General features: G+C 46.6%; 1 protein-coding gene across 2 annotated transcripts in view; it reads right to left on the reverse strand.

Annotated features, from left to right (window-relative positions):
- Window positions 1-267: 267 nt before the first annotated feature.
- The window catches only part of MCIDAS (multiciliate differentiation and DNA synthesis associated cell cycle protein), a 37,828-nt gene continuing 22,472 nt past the window's right edge, over window positions 268-15,623 (reverse strand). For both annotated transcript variants that reach the window (XM_078675084.1, XM_078675083.1), the window contains 3 exons: window positions 10,747-10,958; window positions 7,220-7,330; window positions 268-5,983 (listed from right to left, as the gene is read on the reverse strand). In XM_078675084.1, the coding sequence (XP_078531210.1) occupies window positions 5,519-5,983; window positions 7,220-7,330; window positions 10,747-10,958 (788 nt within the window). In that variant the 3' untranslated portion in view covers window positions 268-5,518. The remainder of the gene's footprint in view (window positions 5,984-7,219; window positions 7,331-10,746; window positions 10,959-15,623) is intronic.

Consider the following 15,623-nt stretch of genomic DNA (forward strand, 5'->3'; position numbering starts at 1 on the left):
GCTTTTTCTAGATGACAGCGTGGCATCACAGAGCGGACTAAGAGACGGTCAAGACATGGCCCAATGTTTCTCAATATAAAAGGACTCAGTACAGAAACCTGTGAATACCAGATTAGGATCAGGTATAAGTAGTGTTTTTACTGTGTTAAAGGTGAACACAGATTACTTCAACCACATGAGAAGAAACAGGGTTCCTCATACACTTCCAGAACCATCTGCTAACATAATCCCACAAATAAAGTGAACGACACAGAGTTTAGCCAAATAGAAATCTTTAAATTACATATTTTAAGAAACATTCAACATATTTACATAATGTGCGGAAATATTTTGTTATTTACAGTGAGGTTAACAGAAAACAACATAACCTACAAATTTTAGATGGTATTAACTTATGCCATTTCGTGCCATTGTAGCATTGTTGTTCGGTAATAATCTCAAGTCTCCACGTACCCATTTACTTCATTCCAGCTTCTCTTTCAAAACATGCAAAACTTTTTCGACTGGCCTATTTTCGATTAACTTGCAGGTTTCATTTTTGTTGTATCAAATTACATTATTTCGTTGATGTTCCTGTTTTTTTTAAACACAATAGAGGGTAATCCATCAGTGTGAGGGTCTGTGCCTGCATTAAGAAATACACCAGTCCCACCCTCATTTTGAACTTTTTGAACCATAAAACACTTCCTGGTTGGTTTGAACAATACATACACTTCCTGGTTGAAAATACAGCCTGAAAACTACACGCTCATCACCTGGAAGTATTGTGCAGTAATGAGTGGTAGTAGCATGGATCCTCAAGTTGTCCAAGGTGTGAACTATTCCTTCCGTTTCAGCTTCTAGATCATATTACTTTGTACGCTAGTAATTTCAGTTTTACTTTTCCTCTGGAAGTAATTGATTAATAAAAGTACCAGAATACACCGGAGCTCATTGTGAGTTCCAAAGTAATAATTATGCGATAATATCACATGGGGAATTATTTGTACCATAGAGTGCAGAATGTCCTCAGTGCAATATTGCAGCATCATTACGGATTTGGTAGGTCTGTACTTGGCAGTATATGCGATCTAGGAGTAAACAACCCCGATTACTGCATTTTTTGCCTCTTTCAAATCGCTTCCACAAATTTTACTAGGTTTTTACTGGTGAAATGTGCGAAGTAAAAACGAAACAGAATCGGGATTTGAACAGGACTCAGAATAAAATGAAAGTGATACAAACAACTAAGCTGGGACTGTGTGTACCTTTAAAACCTGGTATGGCGCTTGATAGATCTACATTCATAGGGCCTCGTTTACAAGTCCATTGCACCGCCGGTGCGTCACTTTTTTAGAAGCACCGGTGGCGTTGTGTGCCTGCCCATATTTTTATAGGCCATGTAAAGGAACGCAGCTTGACTTTTGATGGCCTTGTAATTATGGACCCCTTTTACGCATTACTCTGCGTGAAAGCGGCTTTCTATGGGTGTTGCTGTGGGGGGCATATTTACAAGGGCATTGTGCCACCAGAGCATCACTTTTTACGTCGCCCTGGTTGCACAATGCCCTGCTCCATATTTACAATGCAGTGCAAAGCCACTTAGCGCAGCTTAACTCTGCATTGTAAATATTGTACCCTTGCGCGCAGTTTTCTGCATCAAAAGGGACGTGCAATAGGCGCTGCTGTGGTTGTTCCCCCATAACCCCATTGCTTTTTGACGCTGCCTCAGATTTACAAGGATCTGTAAATCTGAGGCAGCGCCAAAAACTAACACCATTGAGGAGTAGGCATTAGAGTGGTGCAACAAGGAGAAATACTTTTATTTCTCCTTGTTTTTGCTCTTTCTGTGTGTACTTCATTCTGCAGCACACATAGAAGGAGCAAATTGCCTTTCATGATTGTTTATGTGCAGGAAGGTGTTCCTTCCTGCACATAAAACAATCATCTCTGTAACGCAGGCACCTTTGCACCATGGTGCAAGGGTGTCTGCATTGACGCTAGGCAGCTTTTTTAGCGTCGGTGCAAGGGAAAATACAGGGGTGTGGCGTATTCTTGTGAATACGGTGCATCCCTGTTTTTTAAATGGCGCGGCACTGCTAAATTACTTGCAGCACCACACTGCGTCATTTCTTTGTAAATGTGCCCCTGGGTGTTCCCATGCAACATCCATGTACTCTGGCACATTCCCAGATTTACAAAGTGTCGTAAACCTGGGAATGCCTCAGAATCCTACGCCTCCCCAGGGGAGGCATGGTAGTGGCTTAACGAGGAGAAATACTTTTTTTCTCCTCGTTTTTTGCTCATTTGCAGCACACATAGAAGGAGCAAAGTGCCATTAATGATTGTTTTTGTGCAGGAAGGTGTCCTGATGTTGCTCTTGCTTACCCTTGTCTGAGGGGTCATGAAGGTATCAGCAGAAATGGGAAGTACACCAGGGTTAGAAAGATGTGTTTAATTTCTTCAATGTTCACCCTAGCACGTCCACAGCACACAGGGGGCTGCTGAGGGGGCTAATGGTTGGATAAGAGTTAACCTTGTAATGCCAGCATGGGTCAAATGAAATTGTGATGAGGAGACAATATTATAATATCACCAGGTATCAGAGTGGGCACACAGTCACATCAGCTGAACCTGGCATTTTGGTACATCAACATTCAAGGACAGTACTGCTCTTCCCACCAAACCTACTATAATATTATGGGACAGTAACGCCACTTCTGAGCGTCTCTGTGGGTTTGATGCGACAGTGCCAGCTCTTATCGGATGGTCTGTTATACATTTAATGGGGCAGTCATGGCATTTCTTAGAAGATCTGACATACTGTTAATGGGACAGCACCAGCACTTTTTGGACGGTTATACTTTTAATGGCACTTCTTACCAGATCACCTGTATTTTGATTCTGACTGCACTAGGTCTTGCTAACAGGTCTGCTATACTTCTAATAGGACAATGCTGACCAGTGTATTTTAAAGGGACAGAACCAGCACTTCTCAAATGGCATTTAATACTTTTAATGGGACAATATTGGCACTCTTTAGCAGATCAGCTGAATAAGGAATTGGACTTAATTTGCATTTGCTATCAGGTCTGCTATACCTTTTTTGGGACAGTAATGGCACTTCAATGCAGATTATCTGTATGTTGAATAACTTGTTACAATGTCTGGTATACTTTTACTTCATCAGCACCATGATGCAAGGGTGTCTGCGTTGGCGCTAGGCAGCTTTTTTTAGCACTGATGCAAGGGAAAACACAGGGGTGCGCTGTATTCTTGTGAATACGGTGCATCCCTCTGTTTTTCAAATGGTGCGGAGCTGCTAAATTACTTGCAGCACCGGACTGCATCATTTCTTTGTAAATGTGCCCCTGGGTGTTCACATGCAACATCCATGGAACCTGACACATTCCCAGATTTACAAAGTGTTGTAAACCTGGGAATGCGTCAGAATCCTACGCCTCCCCAGGGGAAGCATGGTAGTGGCGCATCGAGGAGAAAGACTTTTTTTTCATCCTTTTTTGCTCCTTCTATGTGAGGATGACTATTTTAATGGACAGAACCAGCACTAAACAGTACGTGTGATCAAATATAATAGAGCATAAGTGCAAATCTCAATGCAAAGTGGCAAGTCCTGAGAAATGCAGAGTACACTGCTTGCCCTTCTAGTTTCCGACTCCTCATTCAGTTTTTGACGTTACCTGCCTGTTCGTTTATTTCTGTTTGGCACCTGCTGCCAGGCCCGGACTGGCCGTTGTGGGCACCGGGCAATCCCCCGGTCGGCCGCAAGCGTGGGGGCCGGTTTTGGGCCCTGGGGGCCGTTTTTCTTGCAGAGCCGTTTTCGGCCCTGTAACAAAATTGGCTGAAAAGCGGACCTGGCAAAGCGCTCGCCCCCCTCCCGCCGGGGGGCGGGGGGGCGGCCGAGCACTTTGCCAGGGCCGGTTTTGGTTCCCAGTCCGGCCCTGCCTGCTGCCCTTATCTCCTCCCTTTGTTAACCTCCAGCAACAAAGGCAAGGGTTAACAAAGGGCCACCTCTCGTAGATTATAGCTCAATTCTCTAGTATAAAGTGCACACGCCCTGGAAGGGTGACACAGCATAAGTCATAGCCTTATATTCTGCTAGAGATGGTAGACCTACGCAGAGTTGTCTGGGCTGTTTTGCTGAAGGCTGGACTCTCTTTAATACTGATTTCTGTTTGAGATGGCTGAAAACAGCTGAAATGGCTGCCCTATGTTGGAGGCTGCAGAACTCTGTTGTTGGTGTGGGATCTCTATTAGACATGAGTGCGGACAGGCTGTTCCAGAGATCACTTAGCTCTGTCCAAGGTGGCCGAGTTTTCTTGAAGAGTGTTGTACTCTGATGGAGATGGCTTATGTCTGATGGTAGTGGCTGGGTTATGTTAGGAATGGAGGAACTCTGTTGTTGGCTGAATTCTGTTAGTGGCAGCATAACTACTCTAGAAATTGGAGAGATCAGTTAAATGTGCACAGGTAATTGTGGAGATAGTTATGTTATTTCCACGGCGGCAGAACAGAATTAGAAATGCCTGAGTGCCTTTGGAAATGACGAACTTCTGTGGTTGGCAGTTGAGTAAACAGGAGGTAGTTGAGGCATGGGGGAGGTGGAGGGGCGCTGTTGTAGATGATTGAACATTGTTGGTGATGGATGAACTCTTTTGGAAGTGGCTGAGGTCAGTTAAAGATGTTCGAGTAATAAGAGGCTGACAAATTCTGTTTAAGGTGACTCAGTGAGACCTAGGTGTGCTCTGTTTGAGATAACTGGGCCCTACTGGCGATGGCAGAGCCTGTTAAAGAAAGCTGATCTTTGCTGGTGGCTGTGTGGGCTCGGTCACAATGTTCAGAAAGAGTGAGGTAGATGGTAAGGGGCATATTTATGAAATTGTAAGACAACGCAGCAAGTCGCCTCACTGTGCTTTATTACAGGGAAAGGGCACGAATGACCGGCATTTATTACAATGCGGAACATTCCTGTCCTTTCCCAGCGTTGGTGCACAATGGGCTGCCTAGCGCCAACGCAGGCAGCCTTGCACCATCTTGCAAGCGTGCCTGTGTTGCATGCAGGATTGTTTTGGGGCAGTAAGTGGCACCTTTCTGCATACAAAAAACAATCCTGAGAGGCTTACACCAACACAACACCTATGGAATGCTTTCCCAGGGCAGAGTAACACAACGCAGTGATTCGCGCTGGGTTGCGTCACTGCCCATTCATGAAGCCACTCCGGCTTCATCAATCGAATTTTGGACTTGTGTCGCGGAAGAGCGACGCAACTCCCCTTATAAATAAGCACTTCACTGTTTAGTTTAGCTGAGCTGTACTTTTGCACCGAAGGCCTCATGACCCTCTCCGCAGGGGCTGGCGGAGGCCTCTAGCAGTGGACTGGCCGAGTGGCTCCACGAGGTGGTGGCGGCCTGCCTCCGAGGGCAGTGAAGCTACAGTTCATGGAGTCCTCCGCCGGCCCGGTTTGGAGGCCCACACGGGTAGGCATGGCTAGTGTAGTTAGCTGAACCTACATCTGGCTCAGCTGGGGACCCACCGGAACTTGTACCCGCCCGTGGGCGTCCTAAAGGTGAAGGCGTTGCCCTGGGGGAAGGCAAGTGTCCGGATGGTGCAGTGCTCCCTGATGGAGGTCCGGAAGCACATGCCCTCCTCCTGCAGGGCGCTGCCGCTCATGGCCAGCGCGCGCTGCCCGGTGCAGGTCTGCAGCCCGTGGAAGGCCCCGTGCAGGCTGACGCCTGGGCCCTGGCCCTCGGCGGCTCCCCGCTCCTCCTGCTGAGGCTTGAAGCGCTTGTGCTCGCTGCTCGGGTCCATGGTCTGCAGGGCCGCGTTGCACTTTTCAGAAATGTCCCGCAGTATCTCATCGACCTGGGGGTCATCCGTGCTGCTGGCCCCGTACAGTGCTTCCAGGTTTCTTTTGGCCGAGGTTCTAGGGGGAAAGCCGTCAACTAAAAGGCCGTCTTCAGTTGATCGATGAATCATCAGCTTCTGTAAAGAAAACAAAAAGAACACACTTTTCAATCCAATGTTATGCCACTAAAATGTTGACATGCCGGCCGGTCCCCTGAAATAGCGGCTTGTTATAGTTTAAGAAAAGCAGTGCAGACAGACTTGTGAAATACCGCCATCTAGCGGCAGATAAAATGCATGTTCAATCGTGCAACAGTGTTATTTCAAAAGAATTTTATTGTTATAAAGAAGCAAATGAAGATACAGAATACAAGTATAAGTGTTATGAGACTTTATTAAGTACGAGTTTAAGCTTGCAATTATGGAAATGTGTTTGGTGGTCTAGATGCCTGCTGTGGGTGACTGTGTCTGTGTATAAGTGCGTGCCCTATCGAAAAATATTCACTCCACCAAAATGGTGCAAATGGAACACCGCGCCTGCATTTCTCAAGCACCCTGATATGGTGTTGCAGGGACAGAAAGAACGCTTCTTAACTCATCTACTAGTCTTTTATGTATAAACTGGGTCTATAAGGAGGAGGTATCAGGTACTGAGGTTTACACATTACCTCAGTTACCCAATGCTTATGTTTTTCGGCCGTTGCCTGGTACAGCCCCGTGGTTACACTGGCTCATATAAGGGGACGGTACGCCCCAGGAATGCTTTATGTTTGCCCAATTATGTGTGCCTCAGTGAGACATACGCCCCAGCTCGGGATTGGCGCCATAAATATGAGAAGGAGCCTAATATTTCATCAGAAAATAGACGGCTTTTGTAAACAAGCACAAACACAAGCAGACTTGCGGGGGAGATAACTTTATTAGTCTGTAACCCTTCTGGATGGGCAGCTTTTCGAACTACAAGGAGCCGCATCCAGGTGATTTGACATAGCAGTGAAGGAGACTGGGCAGTCGCCGCGCTAAAGTCAGTTCATATATGAACCTGCTTGTGCAACTTACTTGTAACTCTCAACTCTTCCACCTTTTTTAGGAAACCCCTCATTCCCCCACTTGCTGAAGATGTATTGTTTTCTTCTCAATATTAAGGGATTCTTATTTTCCAGAAATGTTATTCGTCAGTTGCATTTTAATGGCGTCAGTGTGTACCTGATACTGCATACAACCTCTCTGGGTGCAGTGCTCCCTGATGGGCTGCCGGTCACCCTCCCCTGGGTGCCTCCCCCGTGATGTGTATGGGCGTGGGTGGGTCCAGGTCCAGGTCCCCTGGGATCCAGTGTCCCAGGGTCAGAGGGCACCCGGAGGTGCAGTACTCACATCAAGCACGGAGGCCAGGTGCTTGGCCTGGCTCGCCAGCTCCTTCAGTTGGATGTTCCTCTCCTTGAGCGTCGAGATCTCCTCTTGCTTCTCGTTCAGCGTCATGTGCAGCTGCCGGGGTTAAAAACAAGCCCTGCTGGTCAGAGATGAGCGTGGCAGTGAATGGTCAGCGCCCTAAGCCTGGCAGTAACACTGCTTCCCGTGGGGACAATAGGGCTGCCTCGTGGCAAAGATGAGAGGCATCTGAGACCACCAGGGATTCAGGAAGCAGTAAAGACCCTGCCTTTCCCCAACAGATGAGACCCCTGCCGCAAAGAACCGCCAGCCCCCATCTAATCCACGCAGTACATTCAGCCACCCTCAGAAGGATGGGTATGAGTCTTACTCCGCTACGTAGCTGACGTTTTAAAGACCCTCTAGTCATCGCATACAATATGAAAACAGATCCCACAAAGACCTAACAAAAAATCTGCAATCTACCAACCAAACACAACAATGGTATGTATAAGTGTTAATGCACTTCAGTGACTCATCAGAGTTATGACATGCTACGCAAATACAAACTATAGTACAATACAACACAATACAAATTAGTCACAAGAAGAGATACCACAGCACTCAAATGGAAGTCTGAAAAAGTAAAAGCCCATGAGGTAAGGTTCGTAGACAATAAGGGGCAGATTTATGAGGCACTTGCGCCACGTTTACGCCGCTGTTGCGTCACGCAAGGCGGCGTAAACGTGGCGCATCCCTACGAACGATTTACAACGTGACGCATCTAGGCAGATGCGTCACGTTGTAAAGCCCTGCGCCGCTTGTGGGCGTTCCGGCGCAGGGTGGGCGTTCCGGGGCAGGTGCGCCTCGCAAAAGTGGCTGAGTGAAATCTATAAGATTTCACTCAGTCACTTTCAGGCCAATGCTGCGTCAAAAGCCTGCGCCTGCTTGAAGCAGGCGTAGGTCTTGACGCAGCATTGTGGAGATGGGGCACCCCCGAGCCTTGCTGGAGCTGCGTCGCGCATGCGACGCAACTCCAGCAATGCGTCACCTTTACGGCACAGATGCGTCACGCATCTGTGCCGTTTTTGCCCCATGGTGCGCCGCTTCCTAAATGCGGCGCACCATGGGTGGCGGAGCTGTGGCGCACTGTGGCGCATGTTAACTGGCGCATCCCTGGGGATGCGCCAGTTAACATAAATCTGCCCCTAAGTCCAGTAATGTGAGTTTATGAATTTGTGAAGAGTTTTGTAACCCACAATGCATACGTCATTACAACAACAGCTGACATGTGTTTCGTCACCATAAGTGATTTTCTCAAGGCTAATAGTAGTTGGATATCAGACACTTGATGTGATGTATATAGGACTCTCAATCAGGAAAACCATGATAAGTAAGGTATTTCGGGGCAGATTTATGATGACTGGCGCATCCCCAGGGATGCGCCAGTCATCCTGCGCCGCTGCTCCGCCACCCATGGTGCGCCGCATTTACAATGCGGCGCACCATGGGGCAAAAACGGCACAGATGCGTGACGCATCTGTGCCGAAAAGGTGTCGCAGTGCTGGAGCTGTGTCGCAAGCGCGACGCAGCTCCAGCAAGGCTCGGGGGTGCCCCATCTCCACAATGCTGCGTCAAGACCTACGCCTGCTTCAAGCAGGCGCAGGCTTTTGACGCAGCATTGTCCTGAAAGTGACTGAGTGAAATCTTATAGATTTCACTCAGCCACTTTTGCGAGGCGCACCTGCCCCGGAACGCCCACCTTGCGCCGGAACGCCTCCTGATGGCGCAGGGCTTTACAACGTGACGCATCTCCTAGATGCGTCACGTTGTAAATAGGGCGCATTGTTTGCGCCGCCATTGCGTCAAATAAAGTGACGCACCGGCGGCGCAAGGCCGTCATAAATCTGCCCCTTCGTCAGCATCGATAGATACTGGCTATTTGTACCCTTGGTAGTAGGATGCATGATACCGGAATAGCACCCATCACACGTTTTTTTGCTTAATACACTTCACCCACAACTACTTTTGTTAATAGGAGGGGCAGTTTGTATACCACTGCTACCTCATTGTACTCATACAACACAATAGAATACCAATAATGTTCTCAGAAATATAGAAGCCTGGAGAGAAGGCCCACCAGGCCTATCCAGTCTGCTCACCATCTACCTAGTTCAATTTACAGGGTCTGCGGGATCTCACTTCTGATGGTGTAAAGTTATGTACACGGTAAACATCTAGTTATATTTACAAAGCTCTTAGCTTTCGAAGAAATCTGATTTTTTTTCAGGTAAGTGAGTTAAATCACAGGGAGGTAGATGCATTTTCACAGAATTGCACAATTTGGTTTACAGATCAAACAAAGATTAGTCCCTTGTTGTGGAAAAAGCTAAGTAAGAAAGACGTGAGTCACACCAATCTTTTAAAAAAAGGGGGATTATACTGGGAACTAGTCACCCAGATTTCCGAAATCATTGTCAAGAGCCTGTTGGTGTCTTATCATGACCCTCTGTCCCCCAATGCGCCAGTGTGCATCAATAGATAACTCCAGTGATGGGCGCCTTAGTCAGCACTAGGCTTCATAGAGCAGATCCCAGCGTAAGCAGAAAAACAACTCTGCATTATCTCTCACCTTCTATGTTAGTAGCACTTGTAGGAGTTTGTCATAGACCCGAAAGTACAATGCAGCCCCGAAGGAAGGGGCATATTATCAAGGCGGGCGATATGAGATTATCGCTGCTTTTGCAGCTGTTTTCGGCCGCAAAGCAGCAATAATTTCATCGCCCTATTAGCAAGCTGTCACTAACATCAGGTAGCGACAGCTTTTAGGTGATAGCGAGCAGTTTGGGGCCCGCTTTGCATGTCGGCGATATCTATCGCTAATGACATGCAAAGTGGGCGTACCCAACCTGTTAGCGACTAAAAGCAGTCGCTAACATCGCTTACGCCTATTATCAGCGCAGGCGTAGCGATAAAGAAATGTGCGCTAAGCGCGAATATCGTCAAAACCTAACGCCTGCTCAGACCACTTCTTAACCTGTATATCCAAGGGGAGGTGGATATTCAGGTTAAGACCCTATTAGCAATAATGCCTGAATATTGCTGGATTTCCAGCGATATTCACGCATTTCGCCGCTATCGCCGGATATTTTATCGCATTTGAGATAAACGTTGCTAATAGCACGTTATCTCTGCGATAAAATCTGGCAATGCACGGCGATAGAAAAAATGTCGCTAAGCTTATTTAGCGATAAATATCGCTAGTTGTTGATAATATGCCCGAAGTTCGTTCAAAGTTTAAGGCCGTGAACTTGAGAATCCATTCTCTACAGATTCAACTTCCAATGTTATCATGACTATTTCTTTTCTAGTCATGTTCCCCTTTAGCTGGCTATATCTTATTTCACTGCACTGCAGGTGTGTTATTCGCATAGCTCATCACAAGAGATGGAGGCAGCTTGTGGCCTCAGTACATTCTAGAAGGCCAGGGCTGCCAGGCGCGCACGCGCATACGCACACTCTCTCACACTCACCTGCGTATTCTGCACCAGCGCGTCCCCCAGCGCCTTCTCATTCTGGTCGGCCACGCCCCTCCAGTAGTGCTCTGCGAAAGGTACCTGCAGCCCCAGGTGCAGCAGCGAGTCCGGGGCTGTGTTCAGGGAGCTGGGCTCAAAGGCTTGGCCGGTGCAGTGCTGCAGCTGGAAGTTCACGTCCTCAAGGCCCGGCGGCATCATGGAGGCCGGGTCTATGGAGAGAAGCAAGGGAAGGAGGGGAGCTTGTCAGGGTGTGACCAGAAATGGGAAAGTGCTACCATACTAGGTAAAACTCTGCATACGGAAAACATTGGAGCGACCTATTTTGCTGCGTATGTGCTCAGTAATGAGTCAGATACAGTGGATGAATCATAACACAACGATTTTACACAGAAAAACAGAGAAAACAAAGAAAACTGAGGGGCATATTAGCAAGGAATAATTATATTTATCGCAAAATGCACTTAGCGTATTTTTTTATTGCTGCATATCTCTGGATATGTTAGCGGTGAAAACATGCTGTTAGCAACGTTTTTCTCCATTGTGCTAAAATATCCAGCAATAGCGGCGAAATGTGTGACTATCACTGGAAATCCAGCGATATTCATGTATTAACGCCAATGGGGACTTAAACTGACAATCTACCTCACAGGCGTCAGATTATAGCGATAATCGCGATTAGCATGATTTTTTTTATCACTTTGCCTGAATGCTAATAGGCAATAGCTGTGTTAGCGACTGTTTTCAGCCGCTAACAGTTTGGGTACACCTACTTTGCATGTCAGTAGCGAAAAATATCGCTGACATGCAAAGCGGGCCCCAAACTGGTCGCTATCACCTGAAAGCTGTCGCTAACTGCTTGCTGATAGGGCGATAAAAATATTGCCGCTTTAGCAGGAAAAAGGGCCGCTAAAGCGGCGATATTGCCCTTGCTAATATGCCCCAGAGTTTGACGGTGTGCTACTTTGCTGCTAAAATTTGATCATTTTTTGTTAAACTTAAGCCCTAATATACCATCCTTTACAGGACGGTGCGCGCCTAAAAAAAAAAGTAACACTGCTTTGCGTGCGCGATAGAAAACTGCGTAAAACTAGATTTACAGAGCCGTCTGCTAATAATGTCATTGGTGATGCACAAAAAACTGCTAAGCATACACAATCTTGTTCCACAACACAAAAGCATTCCAGCGATGTTACGCGTAGGATGTGTTTTCCCAAGTGGCACCCCATGGTACAACTTTTGAGGAAAACCCTCTTGTAAAATTTCCCTCTGGTACAATTTGCGCTAGATGGTAAATCCTAATTTAAGACCTTGCACGAGTTTGCGTCACCTCTGTGACACTGCACCAGCGCAGAGCCGTGATAACATCTGCTCCCTAATGCCAAGTGAAACCAGGTGCGAGCGAGCAGGCATGCGGCTGTTTGCGTGGAATGCAGACGCACTGCACACATATAACACGGCGTGATCTTCTATTTCTAAAGGACACAAACTGACTGTATCATAAAGAGTATGATTGATATGAAGGATCTAAAGGGAAAACGGGGTTTACATATATGTATTTGGCTGAATAGTTATTGATGAGTCTTGTGTGGATGTAGAGTGACTTCCAAACTATATGAACACCAAGCTCACGGTTGTCGATAAACACATGCCATAACAAAAAAAACGAACATCCCCATACCTGCCAACTTAAAGAACAATCTCACCCTGTGAGGAGGGGGCAGGGCCTTGAAGGGGGCAGTGCCTGGAGCCGAGAAGTACCTACCAGGCACTTTTGAACCCTTCCCAGAAACTCCCTCCTCCCAAAAATACAACTTGCTAAGGCTGGTGCTAATGTCCTTGGGCGTTTTCACACCCCCATCATGGAGGTTGGCAGTTCAAAACCTCGGAAAAAGGTCTGCTTGTTTTACCTGTCACCTTGTCATATCGGCCCCTCACCGGGAGGAGAAGTGATGGAAGGAGCTGAACAGAACAGAGAGGGGGGGCAGTGTGAAGAGAGAGAGGGGAGATAAACGGGAAACAGATGGGGGCGCGGAACAGGGGAGAGCAAAGGGAAACGATACAGAGGGAAACTGAGGAGAGAGGCAGTGGGAGGCTGAGGGGAAGAGGAAGTGACACAGGCAGGACAGAGGGGGCCGTGGAGGCTTCTCTCAGGCACGTGAAGGAAAAGGACAGAGAAAGAGGGGCAGAGACAGTGCTTAATTTGTGCCGGTGCTTAGCACCGGCACTTATTATTCAGGGCCGGGTCTATGAAATACCTGCCAATTCATGTGATCATTGCCTCGCATTTAAGACCTGCAAAGCGTGACAACAAACCCCCTAATGTTTTTCACCTGCGCCTAAACTGCTGTGCCGCTGCTGCTCTCCTTATCATGAGGCACACACACAACCAGAAACCGCGTGGGTCCCTGCCTCAGCGTTACAAATGACCACTCACAAAACAAAATTAGCCAGTACCTCGTTGGCGTTGAAGCGTCAAGTCAGGTGTCCTTACTTGGACCAATACAGACTGTGTCTACACTTTTCCCATCCCGAGCATACTGCACAGCCGCAGCTCAGTTGCATAAAGGAAGCAGTGTGGCGGACTCGGGACTCTTAACTTGTGTAGCTGCAGCAGACTTCATGCCTCAGATTAATTAAATTCAACATTTGTACGGGTAGGATGCACACAGATTATTCTTTCTATCTTTCAAAAAGTGCGTGCAGATTGGTGAAGTGCCCCGCCCACGTGGCACCTGGGTAGTCAAACTGTAAGGGGAAGAGGGGTACCTGCTGTGTGTGTTAAAAACATCAAGCCTGCTCGTTCTTTCCAGAAAGTGATTATTCACCCCCTAGAACCTGCCTCTATTTAACCATCATTAACCACCCACCTACTTCCTAATTGGCCCTCTTTTCCCGCCATCAATGCTGATTACGATATAGTATTCAAATCCAAACACTGCATCTCCCATAATGCAATAGAATTATCGAAGCCAAAACTCAACCGTCATTATCATGTTAACTCTGTGGCCCGCATTAAATGATCAGTAATCAAATCAGTAAAAAACGAGCAGGCTTGATGTTTTTTAACACCCACGGCAGGTACGGCAGCAGTAGTAATGATTATTGGGGTAGAGGGAGATGGTTGCAGGATGAAATAGTAAGAAAGGAGTATGAGGGAGGTGGGAAAGGTTCGAGTGACCTGTCAATACAATGTTGGGCATGTAGGTGCGGAGAAGGAAGGGAAAGGAGATTGTTTTGTAGAACCAGGGTGATTTATGGGTAAAGAGCATTGAAAAACTGGTTTATATCGAGAATGGTGGCAATAATTAAGAAAGGATTTATTTTGGGGGGATATGAGAGGGTTACACTGTTATACGATATTGTAGAATGGGGATTAACCCGCAGTGAATGTTTAAACAAAAAACATGATGCTGGTCTAGAAGGTAACTGTTACTATTTTTATTGTTGTATTTTAGAATTGACCTTGACGAAGGGCGCTTGTAGCCCGAAGTGCAATGGGTATTTTTAATAAATAGACTGCCTTGGACGAATTCTGCATCAGTCTTGTTCTTGCAAGAGGTCCTGATAGACACAGCATGAACATAAGAATTTTGGAAAATGGCACTTAAGTTAGAGTGTGGATTCAAGTATGAAGTTGGGACTAAAAATATGTTTAAAAATGATGAATAATGAAGAAAATATGGTTTGAAATGGTGAAATACATGATCACCACGTTGGTGCTATTAGCAGAGCGATTGGTTGGGGCGAGAGGACGCCCCCATCCCTTACAGTCAAATTAATTAAAGGCAATATTATACCAGTAAGTATTGATTTTGGTTTTTGTAACACACTGCTAGTAGTGTAAAGTAATGGAACGTAAGATGTACCATGACTATCTTCTGTGAGATCACTGGGTGGAAACGTGGGTCATTCTCACTGTATAAAACTTGTTAAAATGTGTTTTGAGTGTGATTTCCAAAGAGCCTGTCATTTGCGATTAATGTCTCCCTCTCCCTTGATCAAAGCTCTGAGATGCTGAAGGGAATAACGCAGCATGGCCCCCACCTTGAATGTTATCTTTGCTGCCATATTGAGAAATTACAATCAGGTTTGGAAAAAAGAAAGCAAACCTAATTTCCCATATATTGCTCTGCACTTCAACCTCCAAGAAAATATCCCATGTGGATCACCTCTCATCCTAGAAGTGCATAGTTTGGGCAATTTTCCGCACAAATGGGTGACATTCTCATTTGTATATAACAGCAGTGACCATGTGCGCCGCAAACTTTTCAAATTTCGATGCCTCAACACAGCTTCCTGCCTTATGAGTCGCGCACACACACAGACTGCCTGTCCCACAAGTTTATGTAGTGCTACCTCAATACCAGCTGAAATTTAATTAGAGGCAGTGAGACACCCTTAGACAATTCTTAAAAATGCCTTGAAGGACCCGCAAAACAGTCAAATGGCAGTAGTAACCTTAGAGGGAGTTTGGCTGTTACGTTCCCCTTCTTTATGTTACTGTATCACTGTATCTTATAAACATATCTAGAATCTGCAATGGGTATATGTTTGCACCTGGCTCAGTAAATATTTGCAACAGGCACCTTACACATGCCTGCTCAGGGCCAGCTCTAGGGCAGAGTGACCAGCACTACAGCACTGGGCGTTGACTTTGGGGGGGGGGGGAGGAAAGGGGGGTTTAGGGGGACACCCTTTTCTCAAAAATATATATTGGCGTTAAAAGCACCTGCTGCAGTGTTCCTTGCCACCAGCACTTTTTTGGAAAAAATAAAAATGTCAATATAACTGGTGATTAATGGAGCTGATGGACAGAGAATCGAGCTTTGTCTAGTGGACGTTTACTTTTGACTTATCATAAGGTAGCACAGAGG

The sequence above is a fragment of the Lissotriton helveticus genome, chromosome 2_1, assembly GCF_964261635.1.
Source record: "Lissotriton helveticus chromosome 2_1, aLisHel1.1, whole genome shotgun sequence".
NCBI classification, from domain to species: domain Eukaryota; kingdom Metazoa; phylum Chordata; class Amphibia; order Caudata; family Salamandridae; genus Lissotriton; species Lissotriton helveticus.